At 40.3% G+C, this 23,468-nt stretch overlaps 1 protein-coding gene across 1 annotated transcript in view; it reads left to right on the forward strand.

Annotated features, from left to right (window-relative positions):
* Window positions 1-23,117, forward strand: part of LOC124277113 (latent-transforming growth factor beta-binding protein 4-like) — a 41,698-nt gene extending 18,581 nt beyond the window's left edge. The window contains exons 8-17 of the mRNA XM_046712772.1: window positions 618-740; window positions 2,277-2,399; window positions 3,934-4,056; window positions 5,751-5,873; window positions 7,403-7,525; window positions 9,219-9,341; window positions 11,039-11,161; window positions 12,538-12,660; window positions 21,094-21,213; window positions 22,546-23,117. Coding sequence (XP_046568728.1) covers window positions 618-740; window positions 2,277-2,399; window positions 3,934-4,056; window positions 5,751-5,873; window positions 7,403-7,525; window positions 9,219-9,341; window positions 11,039-11,161; window positions 12,538-12,660; window positions 21,094-21,213; window positions 22,546-23,117 — 1,676 coding nt within the window. The remainder of the gene's footprint in view (window positions 1-617; window positions 741-2,276; window positions 2,400-3,933; window positions 4,057-5,750; window positions 5,874-7,402; window positions 7,526-9,218; window positions 9,342-11,038; window positions 11,162-12,537; window positions 12,661-21,093; window positions 21,214-22,545) is intronic.
* The last annotated feature ends 351 nt before the right edge of the window (window positions 23,118-23,468 follow it).

A 23,468-nucleotide genomic window follows, 5' to 3' on the forward strand; every position in this document is an offset into this window, starting at 1 on the left:
GATTAACAAACAAACTTATGACTTCAGACACATAGCTGATTAGTGTCAGGCGCGGCAAATACCTCAACGTATGAAACTACTTCTGATTTCTCAAGGCATATATTTCCCGTGATATTCATATACTATAACATTACACACATATGACACACAAAGATGGCAAGCTAAAATGCGGAAGTAAAAATACACAATTAAATCTTACTTTTGCTCTCCTTTTCATCATTTTTGGGGTGTGTGTGGAACCTGGGATAATTACGAGCTTCCGCAGGGTCAGTCATCTTTGGCAAATCGTCTTTTTTAGCTGTACATGAGGTGACGATCTTTATATGTTGTTTCTGTGTGGTGTTATTGATATGTAAACAAAACAATGTGAAAAGCGATTTCACGCAACAAAGTAAGCAATTTCCTTTTTTAGCAGTATATCAGCTGGCACTTATGATAAGTCGTGCCACTGTTTGCAATATACAGTGTTAGACGTACGGCAACAGCAGAAGATTCGTAGTTAGAGAAACAGGGCTTTGCATCAATCCCTGTCGAACCAAATGGACGCTCCTCCTAGAGTTGGAAAATTCTTGATAATCGCTGTACTTTCTTAAATGAAAGATATCTGTATTTTTAAGATAAGAATGAGTGCGATGAAAAGAAAAGTCCATGTGATGCCAACGCTGTGTGTACCAACACTGAAGGATCATACACCTGCACTTGTTCTGATGGATTTGAAGGAGATGGAACCACCTGTGCAGGTAAGGTATAGAAGCGGCATGCTGCAACACCTCATACTGTAGTTCTTGAAAGTCATTCAGAAGTTGGACGAACATGAATATATGCCAGGGTTTTTGGATAACAAATTCTTTATATTCTTTATACGACATTTCACCTGACGAAGGAGCAAGAGTTAGCTCTGAAACGTCGTATAAATATTAAAAGAAATTGTTATCCATAAAACGAATCATGTATTTAGTTAATGTCGCACTGGTGAATCATTGTTTCAATCACTATACAAAACCATACAAAATAGGGCATATCTCACCAGCAGGTGAAGGTAGACCACCACATCCGGGACCATAGGAACTCATTCACTCATTCACTGCTACCTTCGTGGACTCTTCGTGAATTTAAGGACCCGTGAAGATCCGGGGTAGAATAGGTCTTCAGCAACCCATGTGCTTGCCATAAAGAGTGACTTTGCTTGTCGGAAAAGGCGACTAACGGGATTGGGTGGTCAGTTTCGCTGACTTGGTTGACACATGTCATCGGTTCCCAATTGCGCAGATCGATGCTCATGATGTTGATTACTGGATTGTCTGGTCCAGACTCGATTATTTACATACCGCCGCCATATAGCTGGGATATTGCTGAGTGCGGCGTAAAACTAAACTCACTCACTCACTCACTTCGTGAATTTAAGGCAAACGTTAGCTCTGAAACGAGGTATAAACAATAAAACAGAAGTTGTTATGCATAAAAAATGCGTCATGTATTTAGTTACTGTACTGTAGCATCAGTGAATCAGTGTTCCGATCACTATACGGAACCATAGACAAAATGGCCATATCTCACCAGCAGGTGAAGGTAGACTACCACACTTGGGACCATGAGAACTCACTCACTCACTGAGGGCAAGTTCAGTGGACCTTAGATGAAGTTACATCATTGCTCCAGGTGTTGGCGATTAACAAACAAACTTATGACTTCAGACACATAGCTGATTAGTGTCAGGCGCGGCAAATACCTCAACGTATGAAACTACTTCTGATTTCTCAAGGCATATATTTCCCGTGATATTCATATACTATAACATTACACACATATGACACACAAAGATGGCAAGCTAAAATGCGGAAGTAAAAACGGCCCTTACTTTTGCTCTCCTTTTTCATCATTTTTGGGGTGTGTGTGGAACCTGGGATAATTACGAGCTTCCGCAGGGTCAGTCATCTTTGGCAAATCGTCTTTTTTAGCTGTACATGAGGTGACGATCTTTATATGTTGTTTCTGTGTGGTGTTATTGATATGTAAACAAAACAATGTGAAAAGCGATTTCACGCAACAAAGTAAGCAATTTCCTTTTTAGCAGTATATCAGCTGGCACTTATGATAAGTCGTGCCACTGTTTGCAATATACAGTGTTAGACGTACGGCAACAGCAGAAGATTCGTAGTTAGAGAAACAGGGCTTTGCATCAATCCCTGTCGAACCAAATGGACGCTCCTCCTAGAGTTGGAAAATTCTTGATAATCGCTGTACTTTCTTAAATGAAAGATATCTGTATTTTTAAGATAAGAATGAGTGCGATGAAAAGAAAAGTCCATGTGATGCCAACGCTGTGTGTACCAACACTGAAGGATCATACACCTGCACTTGTTCTGATGGATTTGAAGGAGATGGAACCACCTGTGCAGGTAAGGTATAGAAGCGGCATGCTGCAACACCTCATACTGTAGTTCTTGAAAGTCATTCAGAAGTTGGACGAACATGAATATATGCCAGGGTTTTGGATAACAAATTCTTTATATTCTTTATACGACATTTCACCTGACGAAGGAGCAAGAGTTAGCTCTGAAACGTCGTATAAATATTAAAAGAAATTGTTATCCATAAAACGAATCATGTATTTAGTTAATGTCGCACTGGTGAATCATTGTTTCAATCACTATACAAAACCATACAAAATAGGGCATATCTCACCAGCAGGTGAAGGTAGACCACCACATCCGGGACCATAGGAACTCATTCACTCATTCACTGCTACCTTCGTGGACTCTTCGTGAATTTAAGGACCCGTGAAGATCCGGGGTAGAATAGGTCTTCAGCAACCCATGTGCTTGCCATAAAGAGTGACTTTGCTTGTCGGAAAAGGCGACTAACGGGATTGGGTGGTCAGTTTCGCTGACTTGGTTGACACATGTCATCGGTTCCCAATTGCGCAGATCGATGCTCATGATGTTGATTACTGGATTGTCTGGTCCAGACTCGATTATTTACATACCGCCGCCATATAGCTGGGATATTGCTGAGTGCGGCGTAAAACTAAACTCACTCACTCACTCACTTCGTGAATTTAAGGCAAACGTTAGCTCTGAAACGAGGTATAAACAATAAAACAGAAGTTGTTATGCATAAAAAATGCGTCATGTATTTAGTTACTGTACTGTAGCATCAGTGAATCAGTGTTCCGATCACTATACGGAACCATAGACAAAATGGCCATATCTCACCAGCAGGTGAAGGTAGACTACCACACTTGGGACCATGAGAACTCACTCACTCACTGAGGGCAAGTTCAGTGGACCTTAGATGAAGTTACATCATTGCTCCAGGTGTTGGCGATTAACAAACAAACTTATGACTTCAGACACATAGCTGATTAGTGTCAGGCGCGGCAAATACCTCAACGTATGAAACTACTTCTGATTTCTCAAGGCATATATTTCCCGTGATATTCATATACTATAACATTACACACATATGACACACAAAGATGGCAAGCTAAAATGCGGAAGTAAAAACGGCCCTTACTTTTGCTCTCCTTTTCATCATTTTTGGGGTGTGTGTGGAACCTGGGATAATTACGAGCTTCCGCAGGGTCAGTCATCTTTGGCAAATCGTCTTTTTTAGCTGTACATGAGGTGACGATCTTTATATGTTGTTTCTGTGTGGTGTTATTGATATGTAAACAAAACAATGTGAAAAGCGATTTCACGCAACAAAGTAAGCAATTTCCTTTTTAGCAGTATATCAGCTGGCACTTATGATAAGTCGTGCCACTGTTTGCAATATACAGTGTTAGACGTACGGCAACAGCAGAAGATTCGTATTTAGAGAAACAGGGCTTTGCATCAATCCCTGTCGAACCAAATGGACGCTCCTCCTAGAGTTGGAAAATTCTTGATAATCGCTGTACTTTCTTAAATGAAAGATATCTGTATTTTTAAGATAAGAATGAGTGCGATGAAAAGAAAAGTCCATGTGATGCCAACGCTGTGTGTACCAACACTGAAGGATCATACACCTGCACTTGTTCTGATGGATTTGAAGGAGATGGAACCACCTGTGCAGGTAAGGTATAGAAGCGGCATGCTGCAACACCTCATACTGTAGTTCTTGAAAGTCATTCAGAAGTTGGACGAACATGAATATATGCCAGGGTTTTGGATAACAAATTCTTTATATTCTTTATACGACATTTCACCTGACGAAGGAGCAAGAGTTAGCTCTGAAACGTCGTATAAATATTAAAAGAAATTGTTATCCATAAAACGAATCATGTATTTAGTTAATGTCGCACTGGTGAATCATTGTTTCAATCACTATACAAAACCATACAAAATAGGGCATATCTCACCAGCAGGTGAAGGTAGACCACCACATCCGGGACCATAGGAACTCATTCACTCATTCACTGCTACCTTCGTGGACTCTTCGTGAATTTAAGGACCCGTGAAGATCCGGGGTAGAATAGGTCTTCAGCAACCCATGTGCTTGCCATAAAAGTGACTTTGCTTGTCGGAAAAGGCGACTAACGGGATTGGGTGGTCAGTTTCGCTGACTTGGTTGACACATGTCATCGGTTCCCAATTGCGCAGATCGATGCTCATGATGTTGATTACTGGATTGTCTGGTCCAGACTCGATTATTTACATACCGCCGCCATATAGCTGGGATATTGCTGAGTGCGGCGTAAAACTAAACTCACTCACTCACTCACTTCGTGAATTTAAGGCAAACGTTAGCTCTGAAACGAGGTATAAACAATAAAACAGAAGTTGTTATGCATAAAAAATGCGTCATGTATTTAGTTACTGTACTGTAGCATCAGTGAATCAGTGTTCCGATCACTATACGGAACCATAGACAAAAATGGCCATATCTCACCAGCAGGTGAAGGTAGACTACCACACTTGGGACCATGAGAACTCACTCACTCACTGAGGGCAAGTTCAGTGGACCTTAGATGAAGTTACATCATTGCTCCAGGTGTTGGCGATTAACAAACAAACTTATGACTTCAGACACATAGCTGATTAGTGTCAGGCGCGGCAAATACCTCAAACGTATGAAACTACTTCTGATTTCTCAAGGCATATATTTCCCGTGATATTCATATACTATAACATTACACACATATGACACACAAAGATGGCAAGCTAAAATGCGGCTCCAGCATACACAATTAAATCCTGATATTACCTAACATGTTCAGTTGATATTAGAAATCAAAGGTACGATTGAAATATATTATGTTAATGTTTATGTTGTTCATTATTCGGTCGAAAACTACAGACAAACGCCACTGTGTCGAGCTTTAGGGACTCTCGAAGTAAAAACGGCCCTTACTTTTGCTCTCCTTTTTCATCATTTTTGGGGTGTGTGGGAACCTGGGATAATTACGAGCTTCCGCAGGGTCAGTCATCTTTGGCAAATCGTCTTTTTAGCTGTACATGAGGTGACGATCTTTATATGTTGTTTCTGTGTGGTGTTATTGATATGTAAACAAAACAATGTGAAAAGCGATTTCACGCAACAAAGTAAGCAATTTCCTTTTAAGCAGTATATCAGCTGGCACTTATGATAAGTCGTGCCACTGTTTGCAATATACAGTGTTAGACGTACGGCAACAGCAGAAGATTCGTATTTAGAGAAACAGGGCTTTGCATCAATCCCTGTCGAACCAAATGGACGCTCCTCCTAGAGTTGGAAAATTCTTGATAATCGCTGTACTTTCTTAAATGAAAGATATCTGTATTTTTAAGATAAGAATGAGTGCGATGAAAAGAAAAGTCCATGTGATGCCAACGCTGTGTGTACCAACACTGAAGGATCATACACCTGCACTTGTTCTGATGGATTTGAAGGAGATGGAACCACCTGTGCAGGTAAGGTATAGAAGCGGCATGCTGCAACACCTCATACTGTAGTTCTTGAAAGTCATTCAGAAGTTGGACGAACATGAATATATGCCAGGGTTTTTGGATAACAAATTCTTTATATTCTTTATACGACATTTCACCTGACGAAGGAGCAAGAGTTAGCTCTGAAACGTCGTATAAATATTAAAAGAAATTGTTATCCATAAAACGAATCATGTATTTAGTTAATGTCGCACTGGTGAATCATTGTTTCAATCACTATACAAAACCATACAAAATAGGGCATATCTCACCAGCAGGTGAAGGTAGACCACCACATCCGGGACCATAGGAACTCATTCACTGCTACCTTCGTGGACTCTTCGTGAATTTAAGGACCCGTGAAGATCCGGGGTAGAATAGGTCTTCAGCAACCCATGTGCTTGCCATAAAGAGTGACTTTGCTTGTCGGAAAAGGCGACTAACGGGATTGGGTGGTCAGTTTCGCTGACTTGGTTGACACATGTCATCGGTTCCCAATTGCGCAGATCGATGCTCATGATGTTGATTACTGGATTGTCTGGTCCAGACTCGATTATTTACATACCGCCGCCATATAGCTGGGATATTGCTGAGTGCGGCGTAAAACTAAACTCACTCACTCACTCACTTCGTGAATTTAAGGCAAACGTTAGCTCTGAAACGAGGTATAAACAATAAAACAGAAGTTGTTATGCATAAAAAAATGCGTCATGTATTTAGTTACTGTACTGTAGCATCAGTGAATCAGTGTTCCGATCACTATACGGAACCATAGACAAAAATGGCCATATCTCACCAGCAGGTGAAGGTAGACTACCACACTTGGGACCATGAGAACTCACTCACTCACTGAGGGCAAGTTCAGTGGACCTTAGATGAAGTTACATCATTGCTCCAGGTGTTGGCGATTAACAAACAAACTTATGACTTCAGACACATAGCTGATTAGTGTCAGGCGCGGCAAATACCTCAACGTATGAAACTACTTCTGATTTCTCAAGGCATATATTTCCCGTGATATTCATATACTATAACATTACACACATATGACACACAAAGATGGCAAGCTAAAATGCGGAAGTAAAAACGGCCCTTACTTTTGCTCTCCTTTTTCATCATTTTTGGGGTGTGTGTGGAACCTGGGATAATTACGAGCTTCCGCAGGGTCAGTCATCTTTGGCAAATCGTCTTTTTTAGCTGTACATGAGGTGACGATCTTTATATGTTGTTTCTGTGTGGTGTTATTGATATGTAAACAAAACAATGTGAAAAGCGATTTCACGCAACAAAGTAAGCAATTTCCTTTTAGCAGTATATCAGCTGGCACTTATGATAAGTCGTGCCACTGTTTGCAATATACAGTGTTAGACGTACGGCAACAGCAGAAGATTCGTATTTAGAGAAACAGGGCTTTGCATCAATCCCTGTTGAACCAAATGGACGCTCCTCCTAGAGTTGGAAAATTCTTGATAATCGCTGTACTTTCTTAAATGAAAGATATCTGTATTTTTAAGATAAGAATGAGTGCGATGAAAAGAAAAGTCCATGTGATGCCAACGCTGTGTGTACCAACACTGAAGGATCATACACCTGCACTTGTTCTGATGGATTTGAAGGAGATGGAACCACCTGTGCAGGTAAGGTATAGAAGCGGCATGCTGCAACACCTCATACTGTAGTTCTTGAAAGTCATTCAGAAGTTGGACGAACATGAATATATGCCAGGGTTTTGGATAACAAATTCTTTATATTCTTTATACGACATTTCACCTGACGAAGGAGCAAGAGTTAGCTCTGAAACGTCGTATAAATATTAAAAGAAATTGTTATCCATAAAACGAATCATGTATTTAGTTAATGTCGCACTGGTGAATCATTGTTTCAATCACTATACAAAACCATACAAAATAGGGCATATCTCACCAGCAGGTGAAGGTAGACCACCACATCCGGGACCATAGGAACTCATTCACTCATTCACTGCTACCTTCGTGGACTCTTCGTGAATTTAAGGACCCGTGAAGATCCGGGGTAGAATAGGTCTTCAGCAACCCATGTGCTTGCCATAAAAAGTGACTTTGCTTGTCGGAAAAGGCGACTAACGGGATTGGGTGGTCAGTTTCGCTGACTTGGTTGACACATGTCATCGGTTCCCAATTGCGCAGATCGATGCTCATGATGTTGATTACTGGATTGTCTGGTCCAGACTCGATTATTTACATACCGCCGCCATATAGCTGGGATATTGCTGAGTGCGGCGTAAAACTAAACTCACTCACTCACTCACTTCGTGAATTTAAGGCAAACGTTAGCTCTGAAGCGAGGTATAAACAATAAAACAGAAGTTGTTATGCATAAAAAATGCGTCATGTATTTAGTTACTGTACTGTAGCATCAGTGAATCAGTGTTCCGATCACTATACGGAACCATAGACAAAAATGGCCATATCTCACCAGCAGGTGAAGGTAGACTACCACACTTGGGACCATGAGAACTCACTCACTCACTGAGGGCAAGTTCAGTGGACCTTAGATGAAGTTACATCATTGCTCCAGGTGTTGGCGATTAACAAACAAACTTATGACTTCAGACACATAGCTGATTAGTGTCAGGCGCGGCAAATACCTCAACGTATGAAACTACTTCTGATTTCTCAAGGCATATATTTCCCGTGATATTCATATACTATAACATTACACACATATGACACACAAAGATGGCAAGCTATAATGCGGCTCCAGCATACACAATTAAATCCTGATATTACCTAACATGTTCAGTTGATATTAGAAATCAAAGGTACGATTGAAATATATTATGTTAATATGTATGTTGTTCATTATTCGGTCGAAAACTACAGACAAACGCCACTGTGTCGAGCTTTCGGGACTCTCGAAGTAAAAACGGCCCTTACTTTTGCTCTCCTTTTTCATCATTTTTGGGGTGTGTGTGGAACCTGGGATAATTACGAGCTTCCGCAGGGTCAGTCATCTTTGGCAAATCGTCTTTTTTAGCTGTACATGAGATGATAATTATATGTTGTTTCTGTGTGGTGTTATTGATATGTAAACAAAACAATGTGAAAAGCGATTTCACGCAACAAAGTAAGCAATTTCCTTTTAAGCAGTATATCAGCTGGCACTTATGATAAGTCGTGCCACTGTTTGCAATATACAGTGTTAGACGTACGGCAACAGCAGAAGATTCGTATTTAGAGAAACAGGGCTTTGCATCAATCCCTGTCGAACCAAATGGACGCTCCTCCTAGAGTTGGAAAATTCTTGATAATCGCTGTACTTTCTTAAATGAAAGATATCTGTATTTTTAAGATAAGAATGAGTGCGATGAAAAGAAAAGTCCATGTGATGCCAACGCTGTGTGTACCAACACTGAAGGATCATACACCTGCACTTGTTCTGATGGATTTGAAGGAGATGGAACCACCTGTGCAGGTAAGGTATAGAAGCGGCATGCTGCAACACCTCATACTGTAGTTCTTGAAAGTCATTCAGAAGTTGGACGAACATGAATATATGCCAGGGTTTTTGGATAACAAATTCTTTATATTCTTTATACGACATTTCACCTGACGAAGGAGCAAGAGTTAGCTCTGAAACGTCGTATAAATATTAAAAGAAATTGTTATCCATAAAACGAATCATGTATTTAGTTAATGTCGCACTGGTGAATCATTGTTTCAATCACTATACAAAACCATACAAAATAGGGCATATCTCACCAGCAGGTGAAGGTAGACCACCACATCCGGGACCATAGGAACTCATTCACTCATTCACTGCTACCTTCGTGGACTCTTCGTGAATTTAAGGACCCGTGAAGATCCGGGGTAGAATAGGTCTTCAGCAACCCATGTGCTTGCCATAAAAAGTGACTTTGCTTGTCGGAAAAGGCGACTAACGGGATTGGGTGGTCAGTTTCGCTGACTTGGTTGACACATGTCATCGGTTCCCAATTGCGCAGATCGATGCTCATGATGTTGATTACTGGATTGTCTGGTCCAGACTCGATTATTTACATACCGCCGCCATATAGCTGGGATATTGCTGAGTGCGGCGTAAAACTAAACTCACTCACTCACTTACTTCGTGAATTTAAGGCAAACGTTAGCTCTGAAACGAGGTATAAACAATAAAACAGAAGTTGTTATGCATACAAAATGCGTCATGTATTTAGTTACTGTACTGTAGCATCAGTGAATCAGTGTTCCGATCACTATACGGAACCATAGACAAAAATGGCCATATCTCACCAGCAGGTGAAGGTAGACTACCACACTTGGGACCATGAGAACTCACTCACTCACTGAGGGCAAGTTCAGTGGACCTTAGATGAAGTTACATCATTGCTCCAGGTGTTGGCGATTAACAAACAAACTTATGACTTCAGACACATAGCTGATTAGTGTCAGGCGCGGCAAATACCTCAATGTATGAAACTACTTCTGATTTCTCAAGGCATATATTTCCCGTGATATTCATATACTATAACATTACACACATATGACACACAAAGATGGCAAGCTAAAATGCGGCTCCAGCATACACAATTAAATCCTGATATTACCTAACATGTTCAGTTGATATTAGAAATCAAAGGTACGATTGAAATATATTATGTTAATGTTTATGTTGTTCATTATTCGGTCGAAAACTACAGACAAACGCCACTGTGTCGAGCTTTAGGGACTCTCGAAGTAAAAACGGCCCTTACTTTTGCTCTCCTTTTTCATCATTTTTGGGGTGTGTGTGGAACCTGGGATAATTACGAGCTTCTGCAGGGTCAGTCATCTTTGGCAAATCGTCCTTTTTAGCTGTACATGAGGTGACGATCTTTATATGTTGTTTCTGTGTGGTGTTATTGATATGTAAACAAAACAATGTGAAAAGCGATTTCACGCAACAAAGTAAGCAATTTCCTTTTAAGCAGTATATCAGCTGGCACTTATGATAAGTCGTGCCACTGTTTGCAATATACAGTGTTAGACGTACGGCAACAGCAGAAGATTCGTATTTAGAGAAACAGGGCTTTGCATCAATCCCTGTCGAACCAAATGGACGCTCCTCCTAGAGTTGGAAAATTCTTGATAATCGCTGTACTTTCTTAAATGAAAGATATCTGTATTTTTAAGATAAGAATGAGTGCGATGAAAAGAAAAGTCCATGTGATGCCAACGCTGTGTGTACCAACACTGAAGGATCATACACCTGCACTTGTTCTGATGGATTTGAAGGAGATGGAACCACCTGTGCAGGTAAGGTATAGAAGCGGCATGCTGCAACACCTCATACTGTAGTTCTTGAAAGTCATTCAGAAGTTGGACGAACATGAATATTTGCCAGGGTTTTTGGATAACAAATTCTTTATATTCTTTATACGACATTTCACCTGACGAAGGAGCAAGAGTTAGCTCTGAAACGTCGTATAAATATTAAAAGAAATTGTTATCCATAAAACGTATCATGTATTTAGCTAATGTCGCACTGGTGAATCATTGTTTCAATCACTAAACAGAACGATACAAACTAGGGCATATCTCACCAGCAGGTGAAGGTAGACCACCACATCTGGGACCATAGGAACTCATTCACTGCTACCTTCGTGAATTTAAAGCAAAAGTTAGCTCTGAAACGTGGTATAAATAATAAAAAATGAAGCTGTTATGTATAAAAAATGTGTCATGTATTTAGTTACTGTACTGAAGCATCAGTGAATCAGTGTTCCAATCACTATACGGAACCATAGAAAAAATGGCCATATCTCACCAGCAGGTGAAGGTAGACTACCACACTTGGGACCATGAGAACTCACTCAATAACTGAAGGCAAGTTCCGTGGACCTTAGATGAAGTTACATTATTGCTCCAGGTGTTGGCGATTCACAAACAAACGTATGACTTCAGACACATAGGTGATTAGTTTCAGGCGCGGCAAATACCTCAACGTATGAAACTACTTCTGATTTCTCAAGGCATATATTTCCCGTGATAGTCATATACTATAACATTACACACATATGACACACAAAGATGGCAAGCTAAAATGCGGCTCCAGCATACACAATTAAATCCTGATATTACCTAATGTCAGAGATGAATGTTACACATGTTCATTTGATATCAGAAATCAAAGGTACGATTGAAATATATTATCTTAATGTTTATGTTGTTAATTCTTCGGTCGAAAACTGCAGACAAACGCCACTGTGTCGAGCTCTAGGAACTCTCGAAGTACAAACGTCCCTTACTTATGCTCTCTTTATTCATCATTTTTGGGGTGTGTGGAACCTGGGATAATTACGAGCTTCTGCAGGGTCAGTCAACTTTGGCAAAACGTTTTTTTAGCTATACATGATGTGACGATCTTTATCTGTTGTTTCTGTGTGGTGTTATTGATATTTAAACAAAACAATATGAAAAGCGATTTCACACAACAAAGTAAGCAATTTCCTTTTAAGCAGTATATCAGCTGGTACTTATGATAAGTCGTGCCACTGTTTGCAATATACAGTGTTAGACGTACGGCAACAGCTGAAGATTCCCTGTTGAACCAAATGGAAGCTCCTCCTAGAGTTGGAAAATTCTTGATAATCGCTGTACATTCTTAAATGAAAGATATCTGTATTTTTAAGATAAGAATGAGTGCGATGAAAAGAAAAGTCCATGTGATGCCAACGCTGTGTGTACCAACACTGCAGGATCATACACCTGCACTTGTTCTGATGGATTTGAAGGAGATGGAAGCACATGTGCAGGTAAGGTATAGAAGCATCATGCTGCAACACCTTAGTTAGTGTAATTCTTGAAAGGCATTCCGAACACATGCCAGGTTTTTTGGGTAACAACTTCTTTTTATGATTTATACGACGTTTCACCTGACGAAGGAGCAAGAGTTAGCGCTGAAACGTCATATAAACATAAAAAAGAAGTTGTTATCCATAAAACGTATCATGTATTTGGTTAATGTCGCACTGGTGAATATTGTTTCATTCACTATACAGAACGATACAAAATAGGACCAAAGTAGGTATAACCGATAGTTGGCTTTTTTATGTAACATATTTGTATCCACTCAAGCGTCCCCGACTGCATTAAATCCCTGATGCAGCTGCTAGTTGTAAATTTATATTCTGTAAGGGGTGAGAAATGGTGTCACAGATCTGTTAAGTCCTGCCTTCGCATCAGTATCAGCCATTGTGTTCACCTAAATTCCAACATGGCTAGTTAAACAACCAAAGACGATGTCGTAATGGTGTGTCGCAAGATCATTATATAAGACAGACAGACATTTTAATTCAATAAATGCAGGCCATTGGCCCATAATACAAACCAAATGCGAATATAAATAATATATGCATGCTGAGTGTAGGGTGAACATTGAAATTCAAGATTAATATTTTATAATGGTGGATTTACTTCTAAATGTTAATACAGTGGTGAGGAATGTGTTTAATGTTCTGTTTTCCATTCAATGTGAATTTAAACCTACTTCTATTTTTAATCGTGGCATATGTGTTATTTTAACTTATGGCTAGTTTATCTAAAATTGCTAACAGCTGAAGGGATGGTGTAAATCTGGGTAGGGTCCATGCAGGAAGCAAATGTACTGTAAGTCCCCATGGTTCCAAGTACGGTGATCTACGTTCAGTTTTTGGCAATCTATAGCCTGCTTTCATATTGTATAATTAAAATGTTTCAAAATTAATTACTAGTTTTTAATTTACATCTGTGATAAACAAGGTGTTTTACTGTCCTTCATTGACAGGTTTTTATAATTTACTATAATTATTATAAATATATAATTTGATATAGTCACAATATGGCTGAAATACTGCCGATGTGACTTAAATTTTAACTCACTCACTCACTAATGTTTTATTTTCATTAATTTTGCTACAGATAATTAAACGCAAAAAGTTTTCAATTGTTGGAGACCCAGTCTGATGGGTTGTGAAACAGTTTCTTATGTATACATATTTGCCACAGTTAAGTAGAGCTCTTCAACATAGTTTAGGCCAACAGAGTGGCAGTGATGTCAGAGACGTTGATCATAGGGTGTGTTGTGTGCCGACCGGTTTCCACTGCTAGCTTAAAGTTGTTACACGGGGCACCGTTATAACTTTCCGTTGATAGAGTAGGAAGTAAGGACAAGTCGTCGCCTGAAAACCAGAGTGTACTAAGTCACAAAAACCTATTTTCGAGAAATTCAATCTTGAAGTTTAGGACAATATCTTCTTCACTTTTCAATCGGATTCTTTCAAATTTTGCACATGCATGTGACATGTTAAACAGGATCAGAAGATATAAAATTATATGCTCAATCTATTGAAATGATTGGAGATAGAACACTAGACCAAAGAAAATCGTGCTTTTTCTCAAAACCAAAGTGTTCTAAGTGTCAAAAAACACAGCTAAAACTCAGCTTTATTATTATTATATCGATATTTGATTGTTATTTCCTTTTTACCAGGTTGTATTAAACCTGTTTTTCTTTCATAAAGACTATATTTAATTAGATTAAGCAGAAATAAGAACAGAGTTAAAATGTTCCATTTGCATGATGACAATCACTTCAAAATTGGTAAAGCTCAATGCCACGTGATCAAATTGTGCTTGCCCATTGGTCAATTGACAACTTAGAACACTCGAAAATTAACAACATGTGATTTTCATGGAGATAGAACAAAGTTTCTGTTTGACAAACCACTTTCAAAGCTGGATAGCACTGTAAAAAGTTGCTAGAGTAATAGATTATGCTCTAAAACCTACCCTGAGCATACTAACTCTAATTTTGTCAAAAGTGGACTTAGAACACTCTGGTTTTCAGGCGGCGAAGTAGTGTTCAACATGAAGTAAACATTTAAATGTGAATAATACCTTTATAACGAACTCCAAGGGACCACTGAAATTAGTCTGTTATATCCGTAGTTCGCTATTCACGACATTCCATTGAAAGAACGATAAAGACAGTACGATACATTCCTACTCAGTTTATTCATTCATTCATACGGCAGTTACATTCATTTCACTACAAAGTCTGTGATGTTACTTTGTCCACGCTTGGCCGACTGCATACGTGCTACAGCCTCATTCAATTCGGCAAGTAAATCAAATGAAGACGTATAAGTTGTCTTCTGTGAAACTAGAAAGTTCTTCAATGTTTGAAGCGCCATATTGGCATCAGCAAACGAAAGAGGGGCCTGGTCTTTTTCATCACTGTTCATGTCGTCATCTTCTCATTCGGAATCAGTTCGGGACATCATCGCGCTGATCGGAAACGGCCTTCACAATGTCGTCATCAGAGGGGCGTTCTGTAATGACAATGTCATTGTCTGCTGAGATGAAGTCGTCAAGGGTGACATCGCTGGAAATGTCAGACACTTTTTTTCAGTTCACTCCACAGATTTCTCAAGTCAGACAATGGCAATTCATCCTTCTCATCATCAGTGTCGTCAGCTACATGTATATCGGCATTGAGAAAGCCACCTTTCCGAAAACAGTTTACGATACACGATGCTGTCACTTGACGTAAGGCTCTGTGTATCATTTCGATCGCTGTCAGGATGGTGATCTCATGCTGTTGCTTGTTGTCGAATGCTGTCAGCATTCCTTTCATGACTTGGCGTCTGTACAGCTGTTTAGGTTCGCGATGATACCCTGGTCCATAGGTTGAATCTTTGATGTTGTGTTCGGTGGAAGAAACACAAGTTCAACGTTCGTTAGCTTCGACACGGGTGGGTACGCAGGACAGTTGTCAATGAATAAGGCAATCTTTCTTTTCTGTTTGGCCATAGACTTGTCGAAGGCTCGGACCCATTCGGTGAAAATCTCACTGGTCATCCATGCCTTTTTGTTAGCACTGTACGTTACAGGCATACTCCGAACATTCTTAAAACAGCGTGGTTTTACTGATTTGTCAATCACAAGCAATTGCAGTTTTTTCAGTTCCTGTCATATTGGCTGCAACTAACACAGTTATCCGCTCTTTGGACTTCTTACCACCACTGCATTTCTCAGATTTTAAATGAAGAGTTCTTTGTGGCGTTAACTTAAAGACAAGTCCTGTTTCATCAGCATTAAAGATGTCACTTGGTTCGTACTTTTCGAGGTAACCAGGCAGTTGTGAAGTTAACCAATCACTGACGAGGTCAGGGTTGACTGATGAACTTTCCCCGTGTGATGATTTAGCAATGATACCTCGCCGCTGCTTAAATCTCTTTATCCATGCCGTGTTGCACGAGAAATCTGAATGAACTAACTTTGCACCAAGTTCTTCAGCTTTTGCCTGATGACCTGACACCGGCTGGATGACAGAGCGAAGCACGCACGCAGAAGAGCTGAACGTCAGTGGCGGTGACCCGGACTGGAAGTCCACAGACACATGATATTTCAGGCATCCAGGAATAAGGTCAATATTCTTACCCAGAACGCTAAAATAGCAAAGTTGAAACGAACCATTATGGACAACAAAGGCAATACCAGACATATAATACAGATCACTAATCGGCTTACCAAACCAAAGACTGTTCAAAACCTCAACACTCCTGTTCAGTCGAAAGAACAAGCTGATTCACTGGCCGACTTCTTCACTGACAAGGTTAGCAGATTGCGATATGAGGCTCTGGCATTCGCTGTTCCTGGATCTCCTCAGTGAGGATAAAACTTTTGTGGGCACCGGAATGTCCACGTCAAACGGATAATATAATACTCACCTGGGAAGTCCTGTCCACTGGATCCAGTACCAACGTGGCTACTACACGTTGTCTTAGATTTTGTTAATGATTTGTAAATAGATGAATATTTTATGATTGGAAGATTAGTAACTCAGATTGTAAGTGGCTGTATCCTCAAAGGGGGTAAAAGTATTGTAATATTATTGTGCTATTAAGAGGGTACGTAAGTCCTACAACTTTCAAAGTTAAATTTAAGATTTTAAACGTCGTATATTTGTTTTTTTTAAATTCGGCTAAACGTTTCCTACAATCGGCAGCGGCTGAGGGGATGGTGTAAATCCAGCTTGGATCCATGCAGGTAGCAAAGGTACTGTAAGTCCCCATGGTCCCTAGTATGGTGATCTACCTTAGGTTGTTGGCGATCTATAGCCCATTTTTATACTGTCTTGTGTTTATGCGACGTCCAATTTTAGAGAGATATGCTATTTTATTCTTAATACTATGATATTCTGTGTTTTATAATTTAGATGGTTACTTTGAAACTTGTTTTAGTTACGATATGGCTGAAATATTGCCGATGTGACTGTAATGTTTAGCTCACTCACTCACTAACACGTTGTCTGGACACCATCACGCCTCAACATGTCATTGACTTAGGTTGTGGTGCCTACAGACTTCTAAGCAGCTCTGGTCAGACCACTTTAAAGAAACCTGGCCTTGACTCAAAGATTCTGACAATATACCGCCCGGTGTCTAATCTACAGTTCCTATCCAAAATCTTGGAAAAACTTGTCATAAAACGATTAAATGAACATCTCGTCAGTCCTGATGGAGGTGTATCAGTCAGCCTACAGGACCAGGCATAGTACAGATACATTACTCACCAGAGTCCTCAGGGGCATGGATCGACAAGAGGTGGTACTACTCGTGCTTCTCGACCTGTCAGCGGCCTTTGATACAGTCGACCACCAGATACTCCTCAGTAGACTGGAAAACTCAATGGGAATCAGTGGATTTGCTTTAGACTGGATTAGATCATACCGTCGGAGAGAGTGATGAGGGTGTTAGTAGATAGTTCAACATCCGAGAAACATCACTTAGAATCTGGCGTGCCTCAAGGATCAGTACTAGGCCCAATGTTGTTCTCACTGTACATTTCGCCAATTGGTGGCATCATCAGACGGCATGACCACTTTGTAATTGTCTCTCAATAGTTCGCATGTTTTTACCACGGCAAGAAATATTAGAATCATCCACGAAAAGGGATCCATCGATTGAATCACTTAAAACCTTTGAAAGACTACCAGAGCTATGGTCGGACACATCCATGTCCTCACTCACTCCAAACTTATTATAGATCTGGATCTCATCATTTGAACCCTTAGCGAGTCTATCGCTTTGGTTGAGTCTATTTATTTTGGGGTTTCCTTTCACAATTTGTTTAACCTGAGGTTCTTGTACAGTTTTCAATGGACATGAATCTTGTCTTGGTTTGGGACTGTAGGACCTTCTTGTGTCTGGTTGTGTCTTTGGACATGCGGGACCCTTTTGGGAAGAAGAGATATATTGAGATGAGGTCACTGTAGCTGGTAACACGTCAGCAGTCTGTGTAGCAGATTCTCCTCGCACTAACAGTTCTTGATTTGGGACAAGTACAGGAGTTGTAGAATTAGTCCATGTCAGCTCTGTCTGACAATCGACTGAAACTGTGGTCGTGGATGGTCTTTTGGTAATAGAAGCATAAGATTCACCTGGGTGGACAGTTGGTACAAGTTTCTTAGCTTCAGCATAACGGATGTTATGACTGTGCTTTACCTTATTCACCTCCATTTCCCTCTTCCAAACTTTGCAATCTTTTGACGACGAGGAATGCTTACCCGAACAGTTGACGCATTGTTTAAAGTTGTTTGTACAGTCTTCTGTGACTTGTGAATGCTCCCAAAAACGAGCGCAAGTTATTGGGTTTGTCCATGAACTTATCCCATGACCAAATTTTTGGCATTTAAAACACCTCAACGGATTATGAATAAACAGTTCAACTTGAAGATAACAATATCCTGCTTTTATTGATCTTGGTGCTGATGGAGACACAAATGAGAACAAGTACGTGTTGGTTGGTACCACTTCTGAGCCCTGACGCCTTGTAAATCGTTTCACGTACGTGACACCTTGATCCTTGAGTTCTAGCATGATATCAAGTTCTGTCATGTCCTCTAAAAGATTATCACTATCTCTGACAATGCCTTTACTAGAATTGAGGATACGAGGCACTGAAACAGGGAATCCAGCCAATGTATCAACTGACAGTAGGTTAGACGCTTGTTGTCGTTTGCTACATTCTATGAGTAACGATCCAGATCTCATTCGTTTGATATTTTTGACGTCACCTGCTATACAGTACACTGCTTAAGAAACAGCACACGGGATGAGTTTAATTGGTTTCATATCTGGAGATTCTATCACTAGACATCTTGGCCAGTATTCTATTTGCTTAGATGGTCTACAACTATCAGGTGTACTTTCATCAGTATCAAGCTGACGTTTCTTTTTCAAGGGGGTTTCAGGATTCATGTTAATGTATATATATTCATCATCCCAGCTCCCCACCCACCACGGGGTATCACAAGGACAATGCTAAAAATAAGTGGACCTCCTACTTGCAGCACCAAGGATACCCGGTTGATATACTCCAGCAGAATAATATGAAGTAATTATTCTACCAGATTAGTCGTATGCCAAGAAGGCGGTGGCTGATGGGCCATAGTCAAAAACATACATGAAATTGTGTAGTTGAAATTCTGAGTTCCAAAACATCGCCAAGACATTGTATAATTCTCAAAGTTTGGTGCAATAGTACATAGACGTAGCACTGGGCTTGGCGTGACCAGCTGATTGATAGAACCGGGCCAGTTCTACCACCCGTCTAGGTGAAGTAAGGGGCGAAGTGGTGTGTTGGGCAGAGGAACACTGTTCCTGGAACCAGTGCCCTCAACCACCAGACTCCCGTCCTCCACCGACACAGGGGCGCAACCCACGGCAAACGGGTTGATGGACCAAATATACCCCCGGGTCCACAAGAGCGCTTAGCGTTGCCCAGCACCAACCACGAGGAGGTGGCTCTTCAAGGGTGCCTATTCGCAAATGGATGGCTGTGAACGTTTTGAGATTGAATGACGACAAGACGGAGTATATGGTTATAGGCCCCAGGGAGCAATTAAACAAGGTGACAACATCTCCACTCACTATTGGTGACTCGAACATACACCCTGCCAACAAGGTGAAGAATCTCGGAGTCATGTTTACTGAGACTACATGTCACCAGACCAGCAAGCTCTGAACACATGCAGGACAGTGAACATCCATCTGCGGAACATCGGGAAGATCCGACGGTACCTTGACACCGATGCGACAAAACTACTAGTCCACTGCTACGTATCATCAAGGCAGGACTACTGCAACTATACTATTTATAATTATATGGACACTACTTCCGATACATGCAATTCAGTTATTTGTTTCCAGATACCGATCCCAGTATGATCCCAGCCAGGCTTTGGTATAGCACTACAATGGCATTATGCCACAAACGTGGATAATTCTCTGAAGTCCATATTTCTAGAAATATGTTTCCAGACATGATTCAGGTAAATACTTTGAACAAGAGCTTTGAAGTGTATTTTATTAGCCCCCGTTGCTGTTTCACGAGTTTGCTCTAAGGCGCTATTGAGCTCATGTAGTAAACATATTTGGTTGTAGTTCGAGGTTGAAAGGTTTGAGAATTGTGGGGAATTGATCTTTCCCGTATTGGTAGCCATGGTCCATCTATTCAAATTCATTATACTAGGTGGATCGGCGTGTGCCAGATCTAGTGTAAAATATTTGTTCCAGTAGCTGGGTGTAAATAACTGGATGAGTTATCAATTAAACTATTGTCTAAAAATAAGTTCCGCAAGGTTTGTCTTTAATATTGACACTTTCCCAAAGTGGGATGTGTCCCCTGAGATCGCCTATGATGATACACGAGTTGGAAAGTTGATAAAACAGATTCGACTCTCGAAGTAGGGATATACAACAACTGCAAAATGCAATAGCAGAAGATTCGTATTTAGAGACACAAGGCTATGTAAGCATCCCTACAAAACCAAATGGAAGGTTCTCGAGGAGGTGGAAAAGTATTGATAATAGCTGTATTGTCTTAAAGTAAAGTATCGGTATTTTTATGAGATGTTTCTTGAAGAAATGATGCATCCCTACAAAACCAAATGGAAGGTTCTCCAGGAGGTGGAAAAGTATTGATAATCGCTGTATTGTCTTAAAGTAGAGTATCGGTATTTTTATGAGATGTTTCTTGAAGAAATGATGCAGACGGTGGAAATCAATAATATTATTTCGATGAATGCCTCGTTCTTTATAGTTGAAATATTTCTCCGTGCAGCGCTCGCAGGACACAAAATATGTCATAGATTAAAAATGCGTTAATATGTATGTTTACATTTTCTATACCTTCTGTTTTAGCGACAGATCCATGCCTTGGCTCACCATGTACAAATGAAGGGATCTGTGAGAAGGCTTCTGGTAAAGTCAGCTTCGGTTGTATATGTAAGGTCGGATTCACTGGACAAACATGTGAAAGAGGTAAGTGACACCCGGTGCTTTTTTCTATCAGCATTAATATCAGTAGATTGTTAAAAACCTTTATGACCCATCCAGTCTCGAATAGTAGTTTCGTAAGTGACAGTCAGCGATAGACTGTCATGTTATCATGTATGATATGAGGGAGTTCAAGGTGGAACAGTGAACCATCTAGCACTTCGTCAACGTCCACCCGAAGGAGGACAGATAAACAGTCCAAAACTTTGGGAAAATACGGTGGCATGAACTTTTCCTAGGTACCTTATATTACAGCATCTTGAATAATTCTTCGGTATAATAAAACATCCAGTAATATTTCAGTGTTTTTGAGTTATGAACACATATAGTAAATATATGTATTTACCAAAGGAAGTTTTTTGGATTCTGAAATCTCATCTATTTACAGGGAAAGGTTATATTTCTTGTTTTCATCTTGACTCTCCAGTGAACGTTCTTCGAAATGGTTTGAGACAAAGAAGTAGTGTTCATTTGCAATATCCGCAGTAACATCTTTCCCAAAATGTTACCCACCACAACACCCCAAACGCATGCGAATTAGAGTAAGTTGTTCATTGCAACATTGCTTCTGACATCATTTTAGCCACTGGTGCATCAAATAACGTATCGACAACACAGTACTGAAACCTTAACGTTGAAACTGACGGGGGTTGAAGTACTGTATGATGTAAGTCCAGGTCTCTCAAAGTATGCTTGCATGTACCAGGTTTTTTTAAATGGAAGTATATTTGTTCTGTTAATTAACGGCTAAATTAGAGTACTATCACCAATGGCTGAAGGGATAGTGTAAAAGCAGCTAGGGTCCATGCAGGTAGCAAAGGTACTGTAAGTTCACATGGTCCCTAGTATGGTGATCTACCTTCAGTTTTTGGCGATCTATAGCTCATAATGTCTATGATGGCGACCCTTCATGATTTACTCCAGAATTGGGCACAATGTGTGAAGCCCATTGTTAGTGTCCCCCGTTGTGATATTGCTGGAATATTGCTATAACTAAACTCACACACTCACTACTTCCAAACTAGGGTGGCATTACTGTAATATTATCAATTTACTGGACATCATTTGAGACTCACTTCTAAGGTTCAGGTAGTTCAAAATTGGGACTAGGCTTATAGATTGTAATGCTAGCTGAGGGACGAAGATCATTAGTCTGCTATCAAAAACATTATTGCCCATTTACCTTCTGTGGCATAAAATAGAATCCACTCACTCACATAAGGTGATATTCCACCACTGTTGGTTGTACAAGTGACAATCATGCCCACGCCACATGCTTTGAACACCTACCCAGATAACACGCTTTCTATTTTTCAGAATGTGAACAAGAAAAAATGGACATTCTTCTCATAGATGATGTTTCTACATCCATTTCGGAAGAAAATTACAAGAAAATGAAGAACTTTGAAGTTGCATTGGTCAGTTCTTCTGATATCGAGTCCAACGTGGTAAATGTGGCACTGGTGACTTTTGCAGGAGAGGCAAAGTTGGTGTTTCCACTGAAGTCATACAGAGACAACAAAACAGCTGCTGTTCAAGCTGCTAAAGTTCCCCACTACGAAGGCGGTTCGACGTTCCTTGGTGATGCTATCAAAATGGCTGTATCTGATGTGTTTGTCGGGAGCAACGGCGACCGCTCTGATGCTGAAAATGTAGCTATCATATTTACGGATGGTAAAAGTAGTCAGGTGTCTGTCATTGCCAGCAACATAGGCGGTCTTCATGCAGAGGCAACTGTCTTTGTTGTTCCCGTGACAGCAGACATAAACAATTCTACCATAATCATGGCTGCGTCACCTCCCTATCAAGACCATGTTTTCCCTATAAGCAATCCTTTGGCCCTTGATACAATCAAGAAGAGAACCATCTATGAGAGGTGCAACCCGTAATCTGTCAGTGTAGTGACAGTTTCAACACTAAATCTCATGCAAGCCACAAGTGTTAGTTTTGTTATAACTTAAATATCAGTTTTGTAACAGAAGAAAAGTCATTAATGCCATTTCAAATGCATTGTTGTAAACATGTATTTTTATCGAGGCGCCAAAACGGACATCTAGATAAGTAACAGGAGACTAATGGGATAGGGTATTCAGGCTTACAGGCTTGGTTGACATGTCATCGTATCACCAAATTTGTAGATGGTTGTTCATGCTGTTAATCACTGGATTTTCTGGTCAAGACTCGATTATTTACAGACCATTATAATGCTGCACTCGGCAATATTCCAGCTATATGGCGGC

Source organism: Haliotis rubra, unplaced genomic scaffold (genome assembly GCF_003918875.1).
Source record: "Haliotis rubra isolate DU_JTF1 unplaced genomic scaffold, ASM391887v1 Scf218, whole genome shotgun sequence".
NCBI classification, from domain to species: Eukaryota; Metazoa; Mollusca; class Gastropoda; order Lepetellida; family Haliotidae; genus Haliotis; species Haliotis rubra.